Below are 21,635 nucleotides of genomic sequence, written 5' to 3'. Positions count from 1 at the left end.
CTCGTGACTGCAGACCTTGGCGCTAATGCTGCACCCTCCCTGGTGGTGGGCGTGTTCCTGCTTTGAAGCGCTTCAACATCATGCATGTCTCAGTGGGACTCAGGCGGCTGCCCTTCAGGTCTGCTGGCTCAGCCTTTCCCTGCTTTAGCTGTTACAGCTCCAGGAAAGGCTTCCTTCACTGGCGCTTACAGGTCTGGAGCTGCACAGGTCTGGAGCTTCACTGGCTCTTACAGGTCTGGAGTTACCAAGGACACTTCGTGGGTTTGAATGCTGAGAGCAGGGCCTCTTTGGCTTCCTTGCCTTTATGCTCGGTGGCGTTCCTCAGGGAGCAGCAGCTTCAACTATAGCAGCCCCGAGCCAGCAGCATCTCAAAGGGAACACTCTTCTGGGGCCAGGACCAGCTGCTGGCATAAAGGAAAACCTCTCCCTTCAGTGGCAGCTTCTCATTCTCTGCAATAAAAAAAAATGTCTCTCCTTCTGGTCTCCCAGGTTGCCGTGTGCAGTGGCAGCACATGCTCCCTCGGGAGTCAGGGGAGGGACCATTAGAGCAGCTCCAGGGACTGGCCTTGTCATGCACCTCTGTGATGACCAGGACTCTAAGGCCAGAAACAGGACTTTTCTCTGGTTAGCCCACAAAGGTCGAGTTTTTCAACTCTCCCAAGGGGAAATAGCAAGATCAATTCAGTGTTGTCTGTGACAAGAGCCTGAGAAATTCATATAAAGTTGCTTTTACACTTCCGTTGTATTCTAGTTCATGTTCCCAATTCAAGATTATGCATGTAATTAGTTATAACTGTAATTGGGATGTGCATTTTTGTTTGAGGGAAAAAAGGAAGACCGTAGTTAACAGTGAGCATGTTAACTATCTCCTTTGGGGTTAATTAGCATCTAAAATTACTTATCTAAGTCTTCTGATTCCCACCTGGGATTTAGCTATACTCAAGGATGTCTCTAGGTGTCTTAAAGGACTCTTGCCAAATTCTTAGAAAGTTGACTTAAAAACATACCGTAGAGTATTTTTATGAGGAGAGAGGAAATGAACAAAGATTAAGTGATTAAATGGTGGTGTAATTATAAAATGATTAAGGATTATTGATTAAATAGTCCCTAGGTTGTTTGATTAATTGACTTTAAAGCATTTATTAAATATATACGGAGTGTAAGAAACCATGCAGGTGCAGCAGTGTAGACACGTCACCTCTTGATGCAGTGTTTCCATGATGGCTTTTCATTACCACCTTATGCTGGAGCTTAAACTCTCCAAGACAGGCCCCTGTTTTGTTCTTAGTATAGGGTGGGGCAAAAGTAGGTTTACATTTGTTCATATGGAAAATAATACAATAATAATAATACAAGAATAAGCTCTGTGTTTTCCATACTCACAAATGTAAGCCTACTTTTGCCCATACTGTATAACATGCACCAGGCCTAAAATAAACATTTATTGAATAAATTATAGTTACCCCCTTCAATACATTTGCAGTCTGGTTAAATTCTAGTAAGGACTTCTGCCCCGGCTGGGTGGCTCAGTTCCTGGGAGTATCGTCCCAGACACCAAAAGGCTGCAGGTTTGATTCCCAATCAGGGCACTTACCTAGGTTGGGGATTTGATTTCCAGTCAGGGCATGTTACTGGAGGCAACAGATAGATATTTCTCTCTGACATCAATGTCAGTCTCTCCCTTCCTCTCTCTAAAATCAATAAAACATATCCTTGGGTGGGGATTTTTTTTTAAATGTTTTAAATAAGATTTGCTTCTTTTTCAGAAATGTGTTGATTGCGGTCTGGACAAGCTCCTCATTATTTCCCCAACAGATAGTTCTAACTACCAAGAGCAGGGACCTACACGCCTGTTACAGCTGCCTAACAGTGTAGCGTACATTAATGTGTTATTTCAGCCTTCAGTGAGAATTGAAAGATGTAGGTTAATTGTCCACTTAACCAACTTTTTTTTTTTTTTTAATGAGGATTTTAGGAGAGGATAAAATTTGCGTAGACTGCAGCTGGATGAAAGCTGAATGTTTTTGCTATGAATATCTGGATCCAACAGAAAATAGTTGATAAATTTTAATCAAGGGAGGTTTTAATTACCCCTGTGGGTGCATATTATGGTCTCACTTTTCACTATGTCAGGGGACATAGGTAAAATGGTCCATCCTCTAAATCCCTTACAACTAACTAGACCTACTATTGTATATGTCAGTGACTGGTATTGAGAGATGAAAACAAACCCAAGAAATGCAGAGGGGCCACCATCATTTGGCTCTGCTGCTGTCACAGAGGAGGAAATTTTTAATGCTCATTTCAGCCCTCAAAGGTAAAATGTGCAGCCATCATTTAAAGAAAACATGATGTGAGTAAACGGTGTTGCTTGGAAGCCAGTGTCCCCCTGAGGCTGCGCATCTCTGAAAAGATGGAAGTCAGTAGTAAAATATGACATATTCACATTTTCACTTTACTTTCAGCTTTTCAGGAGCAGGTCCTGCATGGAGAGCAAGAATGGAGCTGTATTTCAACCAAAGGCGGTTTCAACCTGTGCTGACTGTAATTTTTATCCATAGGTTTGAAGACATACCTGATAGCGGGTAAGAGAGCGAAGGAGTCTCATTGCACCTGTTCAGAGGCCTTGCTTTCTGGCTTTGAGGTCATTGACGGCTCACAGGTGTCCTCAGGTCCTAGGGGACAGGGGACAGCATCACCAGGGAGTGTCAGTGACTTGGCGCAGACTGTCAAAACCTTTGATAACCTTAAGGTTAGTTTTTTTTCCTACTTCTAAAATTTTATAATAATCTGTAGTACAACGTGTAAAATAATAAACAGCCTTTGGGTCTGTCGCAGATGACTTGGGATGCCCTTCAATTTGGTTTTGTGATTTTTTTCATGTCGTATGAAAGAAGCAGCATTTTGCATTTTTAATCTTTTCTTTTTTGACATATTCTGCACTTCCATTTTCTTTCTGCATTGCATAAAGATGCTTCTCACTTGAGTTATTATTTCCTTTTCCTGCGACCTATGATGTCTTTGGGGATTTCTAAAAGCTAATGATAAATGATAGTGAAGGTGATTCTCCTCACGTTTTGCTGGAGAGCTAGGTGGTCTCTTATTTCAGAGACCACTTTCTCAAGTATTTCTGTGTCTCCTGAAATCGAATGTTTTCTAATTATTTTACATTTTGTTGGTGTGGGTGAACCTTATGATGTAGCTAGCTGAAGGAGTGCAGGCTTGCCAAGAATATTACAGTATTTCATTATTGGAACAGAGATGTCCTGGTGGCTGTCGAGAAGTACCCATTTCTGTCATAGTGAACTAAGGAATTAATGTGATGGACCTTGGGCACATGAACTCAGCTTAGGTTATGAGCTGGTCCTCAGTTTTCACATTTGACTTAGTTCTTCCACTTGTACCTCTTGTTTATTTTTACAGTGTAAGTATTTGCCATTTCCGTATTTTTTAAAAAAGAGACAGTTAAGCCCTAACCGGTTTGGCTCAGTGGATAGAGCATTGGCCTGCGGACTGAAGGGTCCCAGGTTTGATTCTGGTCAAGGGCATGTACCTTGGTTGCAGGCACATCCCCAGTAGGGGGTGTGCGGGAGGCAGCTGATCGATGTTTCTCTCTCACCGATGTTTCTAACTCTCTATCCCTTTCCCTTCCTCTCTGTAAACAATCAATAAAAAATATATATATTTTTAAAGAGAGAGACCGTTAAAACATATACCCACTTCACTGTTTTGTGCTCTCAAATATTAACCTTAATGATATATTGGTCAGGATGATGGCCTCTTGTTATGGCTTTAATCCAGTCTGTTCCTTCTTATCCACATTCATTAACCGGTTTGAAATCTAGCTATGTTGGCATTTAAGCCTAACAGGCACCACACTGTGACAAACAGCTGGAGTATCCAGATTATTTCCCTGTGTCAGAATCCACCAGTTACTTTATGTGATTATTACATTCAGGCTTATTGACAGCACTCATATATCATTTCATTGTGTGCTTTGTTAACTTAGTGCAGGGTTTTTCAGCCTCAACACTATAAACATTTTGGGCCAGATAACTGTGACAGAGGCTGTCCTGTGCACTGTGAAATGTTGAACAGTGTCCCTGGCTTCTACCCACTAGGTGCCTGAGCTCCCCCTCCTCCCATGGTGACAACTAAGACTGTCTCCAGCTATTGCCCAATGTCCTTGAGGGGGCGGAAGGGGGGGTAAAATCACCCCAGCTATAGAGCCAGTAAGGTAGGTATTAGATCTTGTCTTCCCCATACTCTCTGTGACACGTGCATAACAGCTAATGTATCTGAAATTTCCTTGATGCCTGTGCACTTTCAAAACAGCCTCTTTGCTGGGCTGACGTCGTGCAGCAGTCAGAAAGGAGCTCTGGGTGCATCGAGTGTCAGTGAGTGTGGCAGGGAAGAGTCACGTCAGGGAGGAGCATAGTACGGTTTCATTATCTGCAGAGAAACAGTTTCCTCCAGGCTTCAACCTGAACTGTATTTAAGTAAACAAATCGAGCTCAAAGCCAAAATAAGCGATTTGTTGTATTTGCTGCCATTTTAGATGTTGTGCATGTGAGTTTCAATCCATTAGGGAATGCATTTGCTGACTTCGATTTTTTTTAAAAAATCTGAGTGGACAAAAACAATATATTTAACATATTCTATTACCTTATATAAGTTTTCCAAATCATGATTGAAAGTTTTCTGAAAATCTTGTGATCTATTAAAGTTGCCCATGTTTGCCAAAGGAATTTGAACCAAAAAAAAAAAAATCTTTGGGCCCCTTCTGGAAGGGATAGATGAATTGGATCTTGAAATATAATTTCTGGGGTATTTTGATGGTGTTGGGGGAGCGGGGGGGTCATAGGACACCATGACTAGGGTTGTCCCAGAAAGTTAGAATTACAGTTGGACTGGAAGGAGCAGGAAGAGATAGAAGACCTGGTCTTCTCTTCAGACTTCACTTTGGGAAGTCTTTGCCACACTCTTGCCTTCTCTGCTTCTAGTGCCTGAGGTGAGGATCAGGTGAGAGCAGGCGTCTGTGAGTGCTTTATAAATTACTAGAAGCCCGGTGCACAGTGGGGTCCCTTGGCCTGGCCTGCACCCTCTCACAATCCGGGACCCCCTGGGGGATGTCAGATAGCAGATCCAGACAGGAGGGAGCCCAATCCTGTACGTTGAGCATCTGTCCGCTGGTGGTCAGTGTGCGTCATAGTGACTGGTCATTTGGTTGCTTAGGCTTTTATATATATAGTCTAGAGGCCGGGTGCATGATTCGTGTACCAGTGGGGTCCCTCAGCCTGGCCTGCAGGATTGGGCTGAAACCAGCTCTCTGACATCCCCCAAGGGGTCGCGGGTTGTGAGAGGGTGCAGGCCAGGCTGAGGGACCCCACCGGTGCATGATTGGGGCTGGGGAGGGACACAGGAGGTTGGCTAGTGGGGAGGGACTGCAGGCAATCAGCCGGACCCCAGTAGCAAGCTAACATACCCACTGGGACCCCTGGTGGTCAGTGCATGTCATAGTGAGCGGTTGAGTGGTCTTAGCATATCTTTAGCATATTATGCTTTGATTGGTTGAATAGACGACTGGACAGATACTTAGCATGTTAGACTTTTATTATCCTATATAATAAAAGCATAATATGCAAATTGACCAAACTGAGGAATGACCAGTTGGCAGAGGGGTGGGGCTGGCGAGCAGGTGGTGCCAGGCCAGCCAAGGTGCATGCCACTGGGCAGAGGGAGGGGACAGGTGATGCGGGGGGTGAGTTGGCAGTGACCAGTAGTGGCGGAGGGGTGATTGGGGGAGCAGGGCCGGCCACTCACCGGCCAGCACCGTCTCCTGATCAGCCCGCCTGGTCACCTCCCACAGAGGGTGGCCACTGGCGGTGGTGGTGGGGTAATGGGGGGCGGGACTGGCTGCTCGCCAGCAGGCACCATACCCTGGTCAGCCTGCTGGGTCGCCTCCCACAGGGGGAGGCCAGACTGCAGCTTAGGCCCGCTCCCCCTGGGGATTGGGCCTAATCTGTCATTCAGACATCCCCTGAGGGCTCCCGGACTGCGAGAGGGCGCAGGCTGGGCTGAGGGACCTCGGAGTGCATGAATTTTTGTGCACTGGGCCTCTAGTATAGGATAAGCACTGAGTAACTGAGTGAATCAATATGAGCTATTAAAAAAAATGGAAAAAAAAAATATGAGCTATTAGCCTAAACTTGAAAGGCAGAAAATTGAGGTCTGCCTTAAAGATTATATAGATTATAATCTGACATATAAGATGATTCCCTCAAGTAACAGTTTCTAAACAATAGAAATGTGAAATACCAGTTGCTTGCTCATTCATTTTTTGAGAAGGTTTTTCCTCTAAACTTGTTACTGCCTCATACATATGTCATTGACTTGTTGCCTTATATTGTCTGTACTATGGTTAGATCTTCTCATTAGCTGGAATCACAGACTAGCTCCTCCTAATCCTTTTCCAGGGTCTGTTGACTCTTCCTGCCAACAGGCTTTGATCTCCTATCATCTCATCTAGCCAGAGTTAGCTCATGTAGGTTTGTCACAGACCCCACATTTTCCTCCTACTTTGGTATAAGGCAGTGTTTCCTCTCTGTTCCCTTGAGCAGTACTTTCTCTGGATGGAAATAGGTGTCAAGTGTAAAAAAAAAGTGTTCTGTGGTCAGGTAAATTTGGGAAGTTCCAGGTTAAACAACATTGAAAAGGTTTCTTTACTGCGGGACTTCTCAGTGCCTTTAGTATGCTAATATGCATACAGTACTTCTCTCTCCAGAGATGGATGTGGTATGCAGCATTCTCAGGCCTCGTTGACCACAGATTTCTTTTTTTAAGCTGCACCTTTTGGAGAAATGCTTGTCTAGTGGAAGGAGTTTCATGCAAGAAACAAGAAATTAGAGAAAAGGTGTTCAGTAAATATTCATCAAATGAATACATGCAATCTTGGTCCTGTTGCTCCTCTTACCTGCAGTGCTCCCCACTTCCCTTTCCCTAAAAACTCCTCTTTTCCTTTCATGGGTCACCTTCATTGCAGTTTTTTATGACTCCTCTACCTAATAATGCTATAACATTATAGCTACAAAATATACAATATTTAATATTTGCCTTATGTTTTTGTTATACGCCTTCCTGTGAATTCTTTGAATGCAGGCAGGGCCCATGTGTTTAAAAAAACTTATATTTTCCCCAAGTGTCCAGCATAATGCCTGGCATGTAGTAGATAATGACCATTTTCTTTTGGCTTAAATTTTTAATTCTTAAGTGACACACAGGAAGATAGAACTCTGTAGAGGTAGCCTAGAAGGCCTAAACTGAGAAGCTTGAGCAGAACTAAGTAGAACCAAGGTAATGTTTAAGAGTCATTTGTTTTCCCTCCTGGCACACCTGTGCTATGTGTCAGTAAGTTATTTCTCAGTACATACCTGGGGAATTCTTATCTAATATTTCATAAAATAGTCTGAGTATTATGATATCCTACCAAGAAACTAATCATGTCAAAGGACAAGGGCTTTGGTCCTGAGGTCGTAGGTCAGAGAGAACCCTCTCACAACCAAGCATTGGCTTCTTGACTGGCAGTGAAAGTTTTTCATCAGGAAGCCTTGGCATTGCAAAATGGGGGGCTGTGAGGTACACTGCTAGCACCGTGGCATTCGGCTCTCTGAGCCTGAGCTTCCAAAAATAGCCTGGGATTTGGGATGGGGGAAGGAGGAGTCAAGGAGGAAGCCAGGCCCTGGCTGGTGTGGCTCATGTGTTGTCCCATGCACTGACAAATTGCCCGTTCGATTCCTACACAGGGCACATGCCCAGGTTGTGGGCTTGATCCCTGGTGGAAGGCATGCAGGAGATAACTGATCAATGTTTCTTTCTCACATAGATGTTTCTCTCTCCCTCTCCCTTCCTCTCAAAAAAAAAAAAAAAAGTGAGCCCAGGAAGGAGATAAGGGCTCTTCATGTCACAATCATGGAAGGCAGCTTTAGTGCCATGGGAAGGGCCAGAACTCAGAGTCAAGGTTGTTCTCAAATCTTTGGCTTTGAGACTGTGAGCAAGTCACTTAACTTCTCTAAGTCACAGTGAAATGATGATGATGAGGCAGTCTCTCAGGAAGTAATGCCCATGAATGCTAGGATTGTAGTAGATGCTCACTTAACACCAAGATGTGCATTCATTCACTCCATGTGGAGACATGGACAGTGACCACGGTAGGAGTAAAGGACAGGAGACATAGATACTGTGTTGATTTGCCCACAATGAGTCATTGTCTTGCCTTTTCAGCTTGTTCTGACAGGAGAGAGATTTTTCTGTTACTGCCCTTGATGGTTGCTGTGGGGGATGTAACCACGCTGTTACAGAATTTACCAGGCAACTGAAAAATACGCAGGAGTACCGGAGGCACAAGAAAAACCCATTTATTTCCAGACGTTTCACATGTACTGGTACAGTGACTCAGGGGAGTCTGTTTCTCTTCAAATCCTAAGCAAACCAATATGGAGGAAGCTTTCCCTTTATACCCCTTTGGTTTCTTTGCCCCCCAAATATGGATCATACTTCCAGACCTTTTGCGGGCTTTGCAAAAAAGCCCCATGTGCTGGGATGGGGGAAGTGAGACCACATCTTAAGGCCTGGCCTAGTGCCAGCACTGATAACTCCATCTGGGGGTTATGTTATTGTTCATGGTTTATGGCCTCTAAAATGGGAGTAGTAATTTAGGTAAACAGGTCTTGCAGGACAAGATAATTAAAGAAGGGGCAGTGACTAGACTATAGGCTAACAAGAATGTGCATTAGGTTACTGGCACAGATTCAGATTGCTAGCTCCCCGGAAATGTCTCATTTTCCCCATCAACGTCACAAATATGTAATTGGTGTAGGGACACTTGGCCTGCTTAGTGTGATCTCAGCTCTGCAGTGGTGGCCTGCTGCTCATTCATGAAACTGTGGATGATAGATCAAAACTACACATGCCAATCACAATAGCTGCTCTAATGTCTTTGTGAAGAACCAAGAAATAAAAACCAAAGGTGTGGGTGGTTTCTTTTTTTATCACATCAGTCCTAAACAGTGAACCATGTGAGCTGTGACAGCATCTTAGTGCATCTCTGAAAGACCTCACTGGCAATGCACCTGCTTGGCTATCATTGTGAGTTTACCTTAATCTATTATTCAAAACCCCAGGCCTGTGTGCTCACCAAGTGAAAGTTTCTACATGTTTACAGTCAGTAGCGAGGCTGATGGTATGGATTTGTCCACATGGGGAAATTTAGAGAAGACCTGTCCTATTTTCAAAAGGGTTGTACTTTTCCTAGGAACCATCTTTCTGTGATAGTTGCTGTGACTTTGTAATGACTCTAAGTAAGTGATCACTTCTTTTATCTCCTTGTCATTTGTATTATTTGTATGTAAAATCATTATGAATAGGCTTAGCTGGCTCAATGAGGAAGCAGAAGGCCTCTACTTTTCATTTTAATTCATTATAGGAATGGAAAAGGTAGTAGATATCTCCCTCTCCCCCCTTCTCTCTCTCTCTCCCACCCTCCCCCCTCTCTCTATATATGTATATATACATGTGTATATATGTATACATATATACACACATACACATATATAGCTTATAAATTATTATAAAGGATGGTCTGAATTGATAGTGGTGATGGTTGAACAATTCTGTGAATATACTTTAACCATTGAATTATGCACTTTAGATGGGTGAATTGTATGGCATGTTAATTATATCTCAGTAAAGCAGTTATAAGAGTAAATAGTAGTTTAACTGCTGGCTTTGAAATATGGATATAAAGTAAGTTTTTTTAAAGGACTTTTCAAGTTTTATCTATATTTTTAGTTGTGTGTGTGTTTCCTTCAGTTAGGAGAAAGCACATCACATATAAGTGGAAAGAATACATGTAGAAGGAATGAGCAAAAGAGAGTCCCATTAGAACATCACAGTAATAAATGCTGCAGGCAAGATCCATCAATGAACTCTGAAATTAGTGGGTATAAGTTTAAGGAGAAAAGGGATATTTGCATAGCCCCCAAACATCTCCCTCCACCCTCCACCAGATATTTATTCATTATAAAGGGAAGAATAGTAACTTACAATGGAAAACCTGATAGGCCCCCCCCCCCTTTCATCACATGATGAAGGGTAGCATCATGATTAATAAGATGAGTGGTATCTTGTGCCCCCTGATGTGAGAAGGGCACATCACCTCTTTGGAGTTCTTCCTCAAATCCTAAACCTCACTCAACCATGTGAAAGCATCAGACAAATCCAAATTCAGGGGCAGTCTACAAAATACTTGACCAAGGTACTTCAAAAGTGACAAGGTCATCGATGACAAGGGAAGATAGGACCTGCCACAGACCAGAGGCGACTAAGGAGAAATAAAAACTAAATGCCTCCAATACTCTCAGGCTGTCCGCTTCCTGTTCCTAAAGCTTCTGGGTTGCCTTTCTTTTTTTGTAACAATTACTGCTTCTATTTTCCTCTAATATTTTGCAGCTATTTTCCTCTGGTATTTTATTAGCAGAAGTCATCTCTGCGCCGGCCCACCAGTGGCATGTCGTTGCTCGCATTACAGGTGTTTCTGTTCGCTTGGAGATATCACATATGCATGGCTGGGATTAAGGCTGCTGCTCCCTGGCCTGAAACTCCTGCTATCATTTTCTACTGGTGTGACTTTGGCCAGTCCCTTCTCTTCTCTGCCTCAGTTTCCTCCTGTATAAAATGGGCTAATCATAGTGTCGGCTTCATAGGTGCTCATGAGGGCTAAAATAAAGTGATATGGGCCTCAGTCAGCTGTATTTGCTGTTAGCATTGCATGTTCCTGTCTGTCATGTTCAGCCTGAACTTATTTTTTTAAAATCCTCACCTGAGGATTTTTTTTCCCATTGCTTTTTTAGGGAGAGTGGAAGGAAGGAAGGGAGGGAGAGAGAAACATTGATGTGAGAAAGACATATTGACTGGTTGCCTCCTGCATGAGCCCTTACTGGGACTGGGGATTGAACCTGCAACCCAGGTACATGCCCTTGGCCAGGAATTGAACCCATAACCCTTTAGTGCATGGGCTGACGCTCTAACCACTTGGCAACACCAGCCAGGGCTCAAACAGAATTTTGAGTCTGGGGAGTAAGGGGTGCCTCTGGTCACAGGACAGTTTGCCAAATAGTCATACTCAGCAGACTAAACAGGTAAAGCCAGGGCTTTTCTGATGTTTCCTCCTCGGTTCTCAGAAAAGAGGTTTCCCTGTTCCCTCCCTTGACAGTTATGAAAAAGAACAGCTGTTAGCTTAGAAATGATTTATCTTTTGAAGAGAGATAGCCTTGAAGAAAAAAACGATTTTATAGCTCTGTGCCATATACTCTGAACAGATTGTAGGGTACATGCATTGAAATGTGTTAAAAAAACAAATGCAAATGCACCCAAGTGTGTTAGAAAAATAGTTATAATCTTCCCTTTGAGCCTACGTCACGTTGGGGGAAGGAACATAGATAATCTGGGAAAATGCAGAGCTTGCTCTTGGGTGTTCTCCAAAGGGATCTCGGGTTTCCCAGGCAATCGCCAGCCTACTCTTTGGCCCATGAGGTGCTCTGTGTGGGGACCTTAGCTGCTCTTGGTGAAGCTTCCCTTGGTGCCAGTGCGCCAACAGTGCCACTTAAAAGAACCAGGATGTGGCCCTAACTGCCTTGGTCACTTCAGAGAATGAGGCAGAGGAGATCAGAGTGCTAGGATTATTCCTTGGTCCTCCCCTGTGCCAGGAAAGGAGACCAGAGAGAGGCTGATGGTGGTCGGGTCACAGCACTGCACTCTGGCCCCCGCTGTTGCAGACCTTTGAGCATTATGAGGATTAATTGAGATCAAGTGCACGAGGCTGCAGACATCACCTGGATAAGAGCCTGGTTATCATTCACTGGCGTGCCCTCTGCACGTCGGCGTTTCTAAATCATAGCATCTGCTATCATGACAACTGTGCTCTTTATCTAATGTGCTTGCCACCATGCTTCCTTGTGAGTCAGTTGCTCAAATGTGCCTCCCAAGGCGCAGGATATCCCTGGTAGTTAGTTTCCCAACTCCTCTGAAATGCTTCCCCGTGAGGGCTTCTCAGGGATGGAGTTACTGGCAGCAGCAAAGGGGAAGAGGTGGACATTTAATGGGTTGGCAGACATTTCACAGAGGTGTCTGGGTGCTTAGCAAAAAGCAGTTTGTGAGATGCTTTAACCCAATTAAAATGAACCTGTAAATACTTAAAGGGAGGCAACCGCACATACCCGTTCATGGGGGAGCCCTCCTCATGCAGAAGGCGCTCTCCCCACAGAGCAGAAGGGTCTGTTGAGATATGAGAATGTCTCCGTCAGGACAGATGGATTTCTTGAAGATTTTTCGTTTCATTTCTTTTAAAGTGTTAAACCCCCCTTCCCCAAAGGAAAGTAGCTGAAGAAAAAATAGAACGACAAAGAGCAACATTTTCAAAGCAAGTGCAAAACTGGTTCTCCTGCCCAACCCCAGTCCCACTTTGTGGGCAAAGCTGCTGTTGGAAGGCAGAGTGAGCAGTGAGCACTGGGTGGGCCATTCGGAGCCCAGTCACAGGCCCTACTCTACTGCTTCACACGTGACCTCGACGGGCCCCCAGGCCTCCCTGAGTTCAGACTCCTCGACCGTTTATGAACATTTGGTCTGACAGTGTATGCCTGTGCCTTTGCTCCCCGAGGTTCTTTTGTGGGCAGCTCTACAAGACCTTATCTCCGTATTAGAACATTTGATCACAGCAGAGTACAGGCCACAGACCCTCTCTCTGTCACAGGGATGTAACTTTGACTTGCCTATCTGTGAAGACCACTGCTCCAGGCTCCCTGGAGATGAGCTGGTCCCCATGGGCACTCCCAGTTTCCACTAGCCTCCCAATCCCTTTGCAGCCAAGGCCTTCGTAGAAAGGGTGCAGAATCTGAGTTGTGTGGCCTTGATTCCTATCAAGGGCATCCTTTGTGAAGGGCGTGTGCCCTCTGCTGTCCAACAGGTTCGACGGTCACTGTTGTATAAATGAATAAAACATCTTATATATGTAACACTAGTGTGCTGTGGGAATTCCTAAGAAACAGATGGCCTGTTTTAAAGTGTATCAGGTGTGTGAATGTTCCCCGCGTCTCACGTGGTTCAGGGTTCAGGATCTGGAAGAGGGACTGCACACAAATGAAAGAGATGAGACAAGAAATAATAATTTGGAAATTGGGGGGCCAGGCGATAGCCCATCCCGAGAGGATGGACTCCACTTGTGCTCAGGCCTTGTCATCCTTTTATTTACTTTGGGATACACCTATAGCCCGTAGGCAGGCAAGTTCCAGTAACAGACAGACTATCTTCTCAGTAAGGATTGACATGACTATCTGGTAGGGAAGTTGCTTCAGCTACCACTGTCTGGACTAAACAGTGGGTGCATAGCCCTGATCTTTGCCGGGGATCAAAGGCCACCAGCCTTCTGGGTTCCTTGTCCACACCTCTCTGCTAGTGAAGGTAATGGGCGGCTTCCCGCAAGGTGTGCTTGAGGAGGGAAAAATACTGGAAATGACTACGCAAGAGCAGATACCAAGGATGGCTGTTTATGACCAAGGACATTAAATTACCAGACGAGGAGCTCCAGTGGCGCAATCGGTTAGTGCGCGGTACTTATAAGAAATTACCAGACGAACTGTCTTTATAACCAGAAGGGATAGTGACCAGAAGTTTTAATATTAAGTACCAACATTTATTGAATACTCACAAACACATCAAGCATTGTGCAGAGCCAAGCTGTGATAAATGCATGCACATCCCCACTTGCCAAACCCTCGCCCATGGCAGACATCACAAGTCAATCTCAGTTCTCCTCCTGTTGGGCCAGCACGTGGCCTCATCATCCTCAATTCACTGTTCTAGGAAGTCAGTCTCATGGGATGAGAGTCAGTGCACAAAAACCAAGCTGATTTAAAATACCTCTAACATGCTTTACTTGTATTGACTCATTTTGCCCTGATAATAATTCTTCAGGGTAGATACAATCCCTTTTACCAAGGAGGAAAATGAGACTTGGAGAGGATCTCTATTAAGTGGTAGAAGCAGGATTCAGTGAATGAAGCAGGATTCAGTTTAATTTCAAAGCCAGTGCCTTTAATCACTGTTACACTACTTCTCTAGTCTTAACGTTTAAACAGTGGTCAGAGAAGTAGCTGTTTATACTCTTTCATCATGTCTTTACGAGATTGGTGAATCCCTGGACCTTAAGGGTTTGACTCATTCTCTCAAACCATTCCCATACTCCAAGCTGTATCCACTCCACCCCCAGGCCTGCTTGGCTCCTAAAAAGGCCGGTATTTTCCTAGAGAAGCAAGCCTACCACCACCAAAGTCAATTACTTCCAATACCTGCTAGGAGGCACCCATAGGACCATGCTGCACATGTCTTGGGCACATTTACTTCATTCCTCCTTTGGGGGCTGGGAGGGTCACTGTGTGGTGGTGGGGGGGGGGTTGTTGGGGGGAGATTGGATTTTGTTATATGAGAAGATCCATGGCCCCATTGGTATAATGTTTTGAAGTTTAACTCAGATGATACCGAGATGTGCTTTAAAATAATTTTATTGATAAGTATTGACAATTAGAACATTTTATCCCTGTTAATAAGGTCAGTTTTTAAAGAGCTATAAGCAGTTTTACCTAGGTGCTACTGTTTGTTCAGGTATGTTAGTTAATGGTTTGGCCAGCTCTTTTGGCATGTATATTTTCATTTTTTGAGGAATGCAAATGTCCAAACTTAGCTTGTGCATTATATAAGATTCCCAAATTACACACCTCTTTAGCATCTTTGTTTCTTTTATTTAATATAGTGTGGGCCTGAACTCTAACTTGAGATGTGATGACACTTATTTTTAATTTTTGAAATAATATCTAGCCTCCTACAATGTTTTCCAATGCTATGCAAGGACATTTTTATAGTCCTAATAAATCTTTGCTGCTAAGTCTATCTCCTCTACTGGAAACAGTTAGTTGCTATCTCAATAACACTTCCTAGTTTAATGGGTCACATCCTATATAATAAAAGGCTAATATGCAAATTGACCGAACTACAGAATGACCGGTTGCTATGATGCACACTGACCACCAGAGGGCAGATGCTCAGTGCAGGAGCTGCCCCCTGGTGGTCAGTGCGCTCCCACAGGGGCAGCGCCGCTCAGCCAGAGCCTGGGCTCACGACTGGCGAGCACAGAAGCCGTGGTGGGAGCCACTCCTGCCTCCGCAGCAGTGCTAAGTATGTCCAACTGCCGGCTTAGGATGTCCGACATCCCCCAAGGGCTCCCGGATTGCAAGAGGGCACAGGCCAGGCTGAGAGACTTCCCCTTCCCCCAAGTGTACGAATTTCATGCACTAGTTAATAATAATAGTAAATTTATTGAGAGCCAGAGATGATGTTAGGCTAACTATATACATATCCATTAAATCCTTACCACGTATCTTCAAGAAAAGTGTTATCATGCTCTTTTTATAGATGAGATAACTGAGGTGAGTGATTTGAACAAGGCCATCCAAAACAATAAGAATTCGAGGTGGGATTTGAACCCTGGTTTATGAGAGATGAAAGCCTTGCTGCCCTTTCACTCTATCTGTCAGGATTGTCTTGCCTTTCCTTTTCCAGGTCAGCTAATTTCTGTAAGCTTTTAAGAATCCTAGGTCTATAAACAGGTCCCTCTGATTATTCAGCCTATTTTATAGGAACTGTCACATAGAGCTCATAGACCTTGGCGTGGTACCCTCATATAGGATAATGGCAGGTTGTTTGTTCAATAGCAGCTTTATTGAGGTATGATTCACATACCAAGAAAGTTACCCTTTAAAGTGTACAATTTGGTGCTTTTTAGTATATTTGCAAAATTGTACAACCATTACCACAATCAAGTTTAGAACATTTTCATCACCTCCTAAAAGAAACCTCATGTCTATTAGATCACTACCCATTCCTTTATCCCTCTCCCCCCTGTCAGTGCCCAATCTCCTTTGCATCTCTGTGGATTTGCCTTTTCTGAACATTTTATATGGATGGAATCATACAATATGTGGCTTTTTGTGTCTGGCTTCTTTCACTGAGTGTAATGTTTTCAAGGTTCATCACGTTGTAGCCTGAATCAGTACTTCATCCCTTTTTTGTTGTTTTTGTTTAATCCTCACCCAAGGATATTTTTTCTATTTGATTTTTAGGGAGAGTGGAAGGGAGGGAAGGAGGAGGAGAGAGAAACAACTATGTGAGAGAGACACATTGATTGGTTGCATTCTACATGCACTCCAACAGGGGCCTGGGATTGAACCTGCATCCCAGGTACATGCCCTTGACTGGGAATCGAACCCATGGCCCTTTGGTGCGAGGGCCAATGCTCCAACCACTGAGCAGCACCTGCCAGGACAATACCTCATTCCTTTTGATGGCTGAACAATATTCCATTGTATGGGTAGACCACATTTTATTGATCCATTCATCTGTTAATGGACATTTGAGTTGTTTGTACTTCTTGGCTCTTATGGAACATTCATGTGCAGGTCCTTGTGTAGATGTGTTTCCATTTTCACTTTGTCAGTTTGTCTTTAACTCATCCTGGTGTGGTTCAGTAAGCCTTCCATTTGGTTACAACCATTCTGTGTGATAGCAAATTACAACAATAGAGGACTGTTTGAATTATATTTTGTGGTCATCTTTTCTTGGTGAGTTCCTACGGTCTGTTTTTTCTTGTAGACCTGCCCTTCATGCAAAATTACATTTGCTCCCAAATTGGAAGCTGGTGCAGAAGAAGGAGCAATGCAAAATGGCTGTCAGGAGGAGCATAAGAATAAACACAAGGTAACAAGCTCCTGGCTGTCATACCTGTCAGTTCTTCTCTGCTGCATTCATCTGAGATGACACTCCTGTTGTCAGCTTCTCGGTTCTGGGAATACTGCCTTTTAGGTGACCCATTCCATACCTCTAGTCCTTTTGTGTTTTGAGCAGACCAGTAAAGAACAGGAATGAGTCAGAACTAATCTCTGAGAAGTAATGCTGAACTGAATGGGATCCCTAATGGGCAATAAGGGTTTAAAGACATGTGGATTAGAGTTAGGGAAGGTTTGTAGAGCTAGAAGTTGGATTCAACATCTGGTGGACTGTGGGTTTGCAGAGAGAAGAGGGGACTTCAGGATAAGAGACACATCATGGAGAGGGGCTTGGGATTAGGGACAGCAGCAAGGAAGCTGCCAGAGAAACCTCACTTGGAACCAGAGCCAGGACTGGAGTGGAAAGCAGATTAAATAGCTGGGAAGGCTGGCCCTCCAGGAAACCTACTCCACCCTCATGTCATCTGCCCATGGATTGTGCGACACTAGGTCCGCCTGTGTTGCAGACAAGCAGTCACCCTTTCCTAAGCTACAGCCCATATAGGTTTTCTTTCTCTGGATCCACTCTTGCACTTCTCCCAAACCTTCCCCATAGCCCTCTGGAACCCTGGTTCTGTGGTCAGCAATCTGAGCGCCTCAACCTCCCCGGTTGCCTGAACGCCTGGAGTTGCGATTTGACAAATCAGGGGGATAGGGAGAAGCAGGTGGGCGACGAGGTTGAGAGTTTGGATTGGGACCGAGATTTGAAGGTGCAGCGTGCAGTGCAGTGGGACCCCAGCGTAGCAGAGGGGTTGGGTGGAATAGCATGCTGCACACCCACGGGTCACCTCTGTGTCTGCTTCCCTCTGGCATGAGGCAGGTTTCTGGAGGTCATAATTCCAAAACACAGAACGGACTCCTCAGCCCTCCCCAAGAGGAGAAGCTCACCAACAGCCAGACCTCCCTGTGTGAGATCTTACAGGAAAAGGGAAAGTGGGCAGGTGTCAGCTTGGACCAGTCTGCTCTCCTTCCACTGAGACTCAAGAACATCCGGGAGAAAACAGACGCCCACTTTGTTGATGTTATCAAAGAAGACAGGTAAGAGGGAGCTGTGGGAATTGAAGTAAAATTTGCAGATAGAAGCTTCTCCCTTTCTCTAAATTACCTTATCTATCGTGTTGTCAATATATCACTTTACTTTGAAGTAATTTGAAACTTACAGAAACATTGCATGAACAATACAAAGAATTCTCTTTATACTCTTTGCCTGATTTTTCTAACCTTTAACATTTTACTGTTTGTTTTAGTCTCCTCTCTCTCTCTCCCTCTTTCTCTATAAAATTTATAATTTTTTTCTGGACCACTTGACAGTAAGTTGAATATGTCATTCTCTTTACTCCTTAATACTATATTTCCTAAAAATAAAGATGTCCTTCATATAATCATAGTTATCAAATTTGGTAAATTTGGCATTGTTGTGATATTTTATATCTGTAGTACATAGTCCAGGTTTTGCTTTTTTTTTTTTTATCAAAATGAGCTTTATGACAGAGGGAGGTGGAGAGGGAGGGAGAATATAAATGTTTTTTGTTTCTTTGTTTTAAATATATTTTTATTGATTTCAGAGAGGAAGGGAGAGGGAGAGGGAGAGGGAGAGGGAGAGGGAGAGAAGAGAGAAACATTGATTGTACATGCCCCAACTGGGGATCAAACTTGCAACCTAGGTATGATCCTGACCAGAAGTAGAACTCACAACCTTTTGGTATACAGGACGGCACTCCAACTAACTGAGCCACCTGGCCAGGGCTCCAGTTTTGTCTGTTGGTAGCACTTCCTTTCTCTTTAGCGCGGGATTCTGCCCTGGGTCAGAGGTTTCATTATGCAGTGAATGCCTCTTTAGTCTTTTTAAATCTCAGGCAGTCCCTCCGCCATTCGGTGTCGTTTATGATGTTGGCTTTTTTGAAAAGTGCAGGCCTGGTTCTTTTATAAAATATTCCAAAAGTTGAATTTGTGTGACGTTTCCTCGTGCTTACACTCAGGCTGGGCAGATATTACAGAAGGGGTGTGTCCTTCTCAGGTATCATTTCTAAAGGCTCCCCATGTCCATTGGTCCCTCATCTGCATAGTAATTTTGATCAACCAGACAAGTATGTTTTAGACTTTCACAATTATAGTTATGATTTTCTTCTTGTGCCTAATAAGCTGTCTGTGGGAAGACGCTTTATGATCATGTAAATATCACATTCCTCATCAGACTCCCCTAGTTTAATCTCCATGGATGGTTCTTGCCTAAACAGCCTTTACTGTGCTGGTTTAGAAGAGTGATTTCCCTGCTCCAGCACCAACTGCACAGTTATCATTTGGTGTCTAGCATTCCACTGTAAAGAGCCCCTCCCACTTATTCCTTCATCTACGCCTTTATTGTCAACCTGGACTCATGGAGTTCTGTTCTGCTTGACAGGATATAGTTTATCACTGTCCTGATTCTAGTTTGATGCTCTGGTTGTACCAAATCTGGCCTTGTGGGAACCCCCCTTTTGGCCTGACTCCATCATTTATTTTGAGCAATTTCTTACATTCTATCTACCACAGCAATTTTCAACTGGTGTGCTGTGAGAATTTTTAAAACATGCAATACCTGACTATTGAGTCAGGAGCACTGACCTCTTTTCCCTGAGGTTGTCAAATAAAATTTTTTTTTAAAAATGAGAACCCCAACACAATAGCCGTCCAGTGTGAATGAATCAAAGTTATACATTTTTATTTGTCAGATTGGCAAAACTATGATGTATTTTTTTGGTGTGCTGCAGAATTATAGTAATTAGTTTATGTGTGCCTGAGATGAGAAAGGTTGAAAATCGCTGGTCTAGCACCGCAGGATATATTCCAGGCTTGTTTTGTATCTTCCCTGCCCCCACTCAGGAATCAGATGTTTCTCAAAAGAGCCCTCACTCCTTTTAGTGAAGAATGGTATTTAGATGTGTTAGTTATCAATGCCTAACGTAATGTCATCATGGTCAAAGACATACTTTATGTGATTTCAGTACGTTACATTTATTGATTCTTGGTTTATAGCCTCACATGTGGTCTTTTTTTGGCGAACATATCTTTGCACTTGAAAAGAATTGGAAAATATAAATAGACCGATCAGCAGTGAGGAAATTGAAACAACCATCAAAAACCTCCCGAGCCCTAACCGGTTTGGCTCAGTGGATAGAGTGTCAGCCTGCGGACTCAAGGGTCCCAGGTTCGATTCCGGTCAAGGGCATGTACCTTGGTTGCAGGCACATCCCCAGTGGGGAGTGTGCAGGAGGCAGCTGATTGATGTTTCTCTCTCATCGATGTTTCTGACTCTCTATCCCTCTGCCTTCCTCTCTTTAAAAAAATCAATAAAATATATTTTTTTAAAAATTAAAAGAAAAACAAAAGTCCAGGAACAGATGGCTTCACTAGTGAATTCTACCAACTGTTCAAAGAAGATTTAAAACCTATCCGTTTCAAATTCTTCCAAAAAATTGAAGAAGAGGCAATCTTCCTAACACATTCTATGAGGCCAGTATAACCCTGATATCAAAACCTTGCAAAGATAACACACACAAAAAAGAAAATTACAGACCAATATCTCTGATGAACACAGATGCAAAAATCCTAAACAAAATACTAGCAAATCTAATATAACAGTACATAAAAACATAATACATCATGATCAAGTGAGGTTCATTCCAGGGGCACAAGGATGGTTCAAGATGTCCAAATCAATCAATGTAATACACCATATTAACAAAAGAAAGGATAAAAATCATATGATCTTATCAATAGATGCCGAAAAGCATTTGGTAAGATACAACATCCATTTATGATTAAAACACTCAATAAAATAGGAAAGTACCTCAAAATGATAAAGGCCATACATGAGAAACCCTCAGCTAATATCATACTCAATGATGAAAAACTGAAAGTTTTTCCTCTAAATTCAAGAACAAGACAAGGATGTCCACTCTCACCACTCTAATTCAACATAGTGCTGGAAGTCCTAGCCAGAGCAATAAGGCAAGAGAAAGAAAAGGCATCCAAATAGGTAAGGAGGAAGTCAAACTGTCACTTTTTGCAGACGACATGATTCTATATATAGAAAACTCTAAGGATTCCACCAAAAAACTATTAGAAACAATAAACAAATACAGCCAAGTTGCAGGATACAAATTCGATGTGCAAAAATCCATTGACTTCCTGTATACTAACAACAAAACTTCAGGGAAAAAAAATGGAAAAACTATGTTTTTCTCACATCGATGTTTCTCTTGGTCTTTCCCTTTCTCTTTCACTCTCCCTAAAAATCCATGGGAAAATATCCTCAAGTGAAGATTAACAACAACAAAAACAACAAAAAGAAAGCCTTAGCTGGTTTGGCTCAGTGGATAGAGTGTTGGCCTGGGGACCAAAGAGTCCCTGATTCAATTCTGGTCAGGGGCATGTACCTTGGTTGCAGGCTTCTCTCTGGCCTGGGCCCTGGTCTGTGCTCATCCAGGAAGCTACCAATCAATGTGTTTCTCTAACATCAAAGTTTCTGTCTTTCTATCTCTCTTCCACTCCCTCTAAAAATGAATGGGGAAAAACAATTCCTTTTGCAATTGCAACCAAAAGAATAAAATACCTGGGAATAAACTTAACAAAAAATGTGGAGAAACCAAGATGGCGGCATAGGTTAACGCCGAAGATTGCTGCCTCGAACAACCACTTCAAAAATAAAACTAAAAGACGGACCGG

General features: G+C 43.4%; 1 protein-coding gene across 1 annotated transcript in view; it reads left to right on the top strand.

Annotated features, from left to right (window-relative positions):
* Positions 1-21,635, top strand: part of ADCY9 (adenylate cyclase 9) — a 137,597-nt gene that overhangs the window by 90,882 nt on the left and 25,080 nt on the right. Inside the window, exons 2-4 of the mRNA XM_006757881.2 lie at positions 2,562-2,752; positions 16,756-16,860; positions 17,749-17,966. Coding sequence (XP_006757944.1) covers positions 2,562-2,752; positions 16,756-16,860; positions 17,749-17,966 — 514 coding nt within the window. The remainder of the gene's footprint in view (positions 1-2,561; positions 2,753-16,755; positions 16,861-17,748; positions 17,967-21,635) is intronic.

The sequence above is a fragment of the Myotis davidii genome, unplaced genomic scaffold (assembly GCF_000327345.1).
Source record: "Myotis davidii unplaced genomic scaffold, ASM32734v1 scaffold555, whole genome shotgun sequence".
Taxonomy (NCBI): Eukaryota; Metazoa; Chordata; class Mammalia; order Chiroptera; family Vespertilionidae; genus Myotis; species Myotis davidii.
This window is presented reverse-complemented; position numbering and strand designations above follow the sequence as displayed.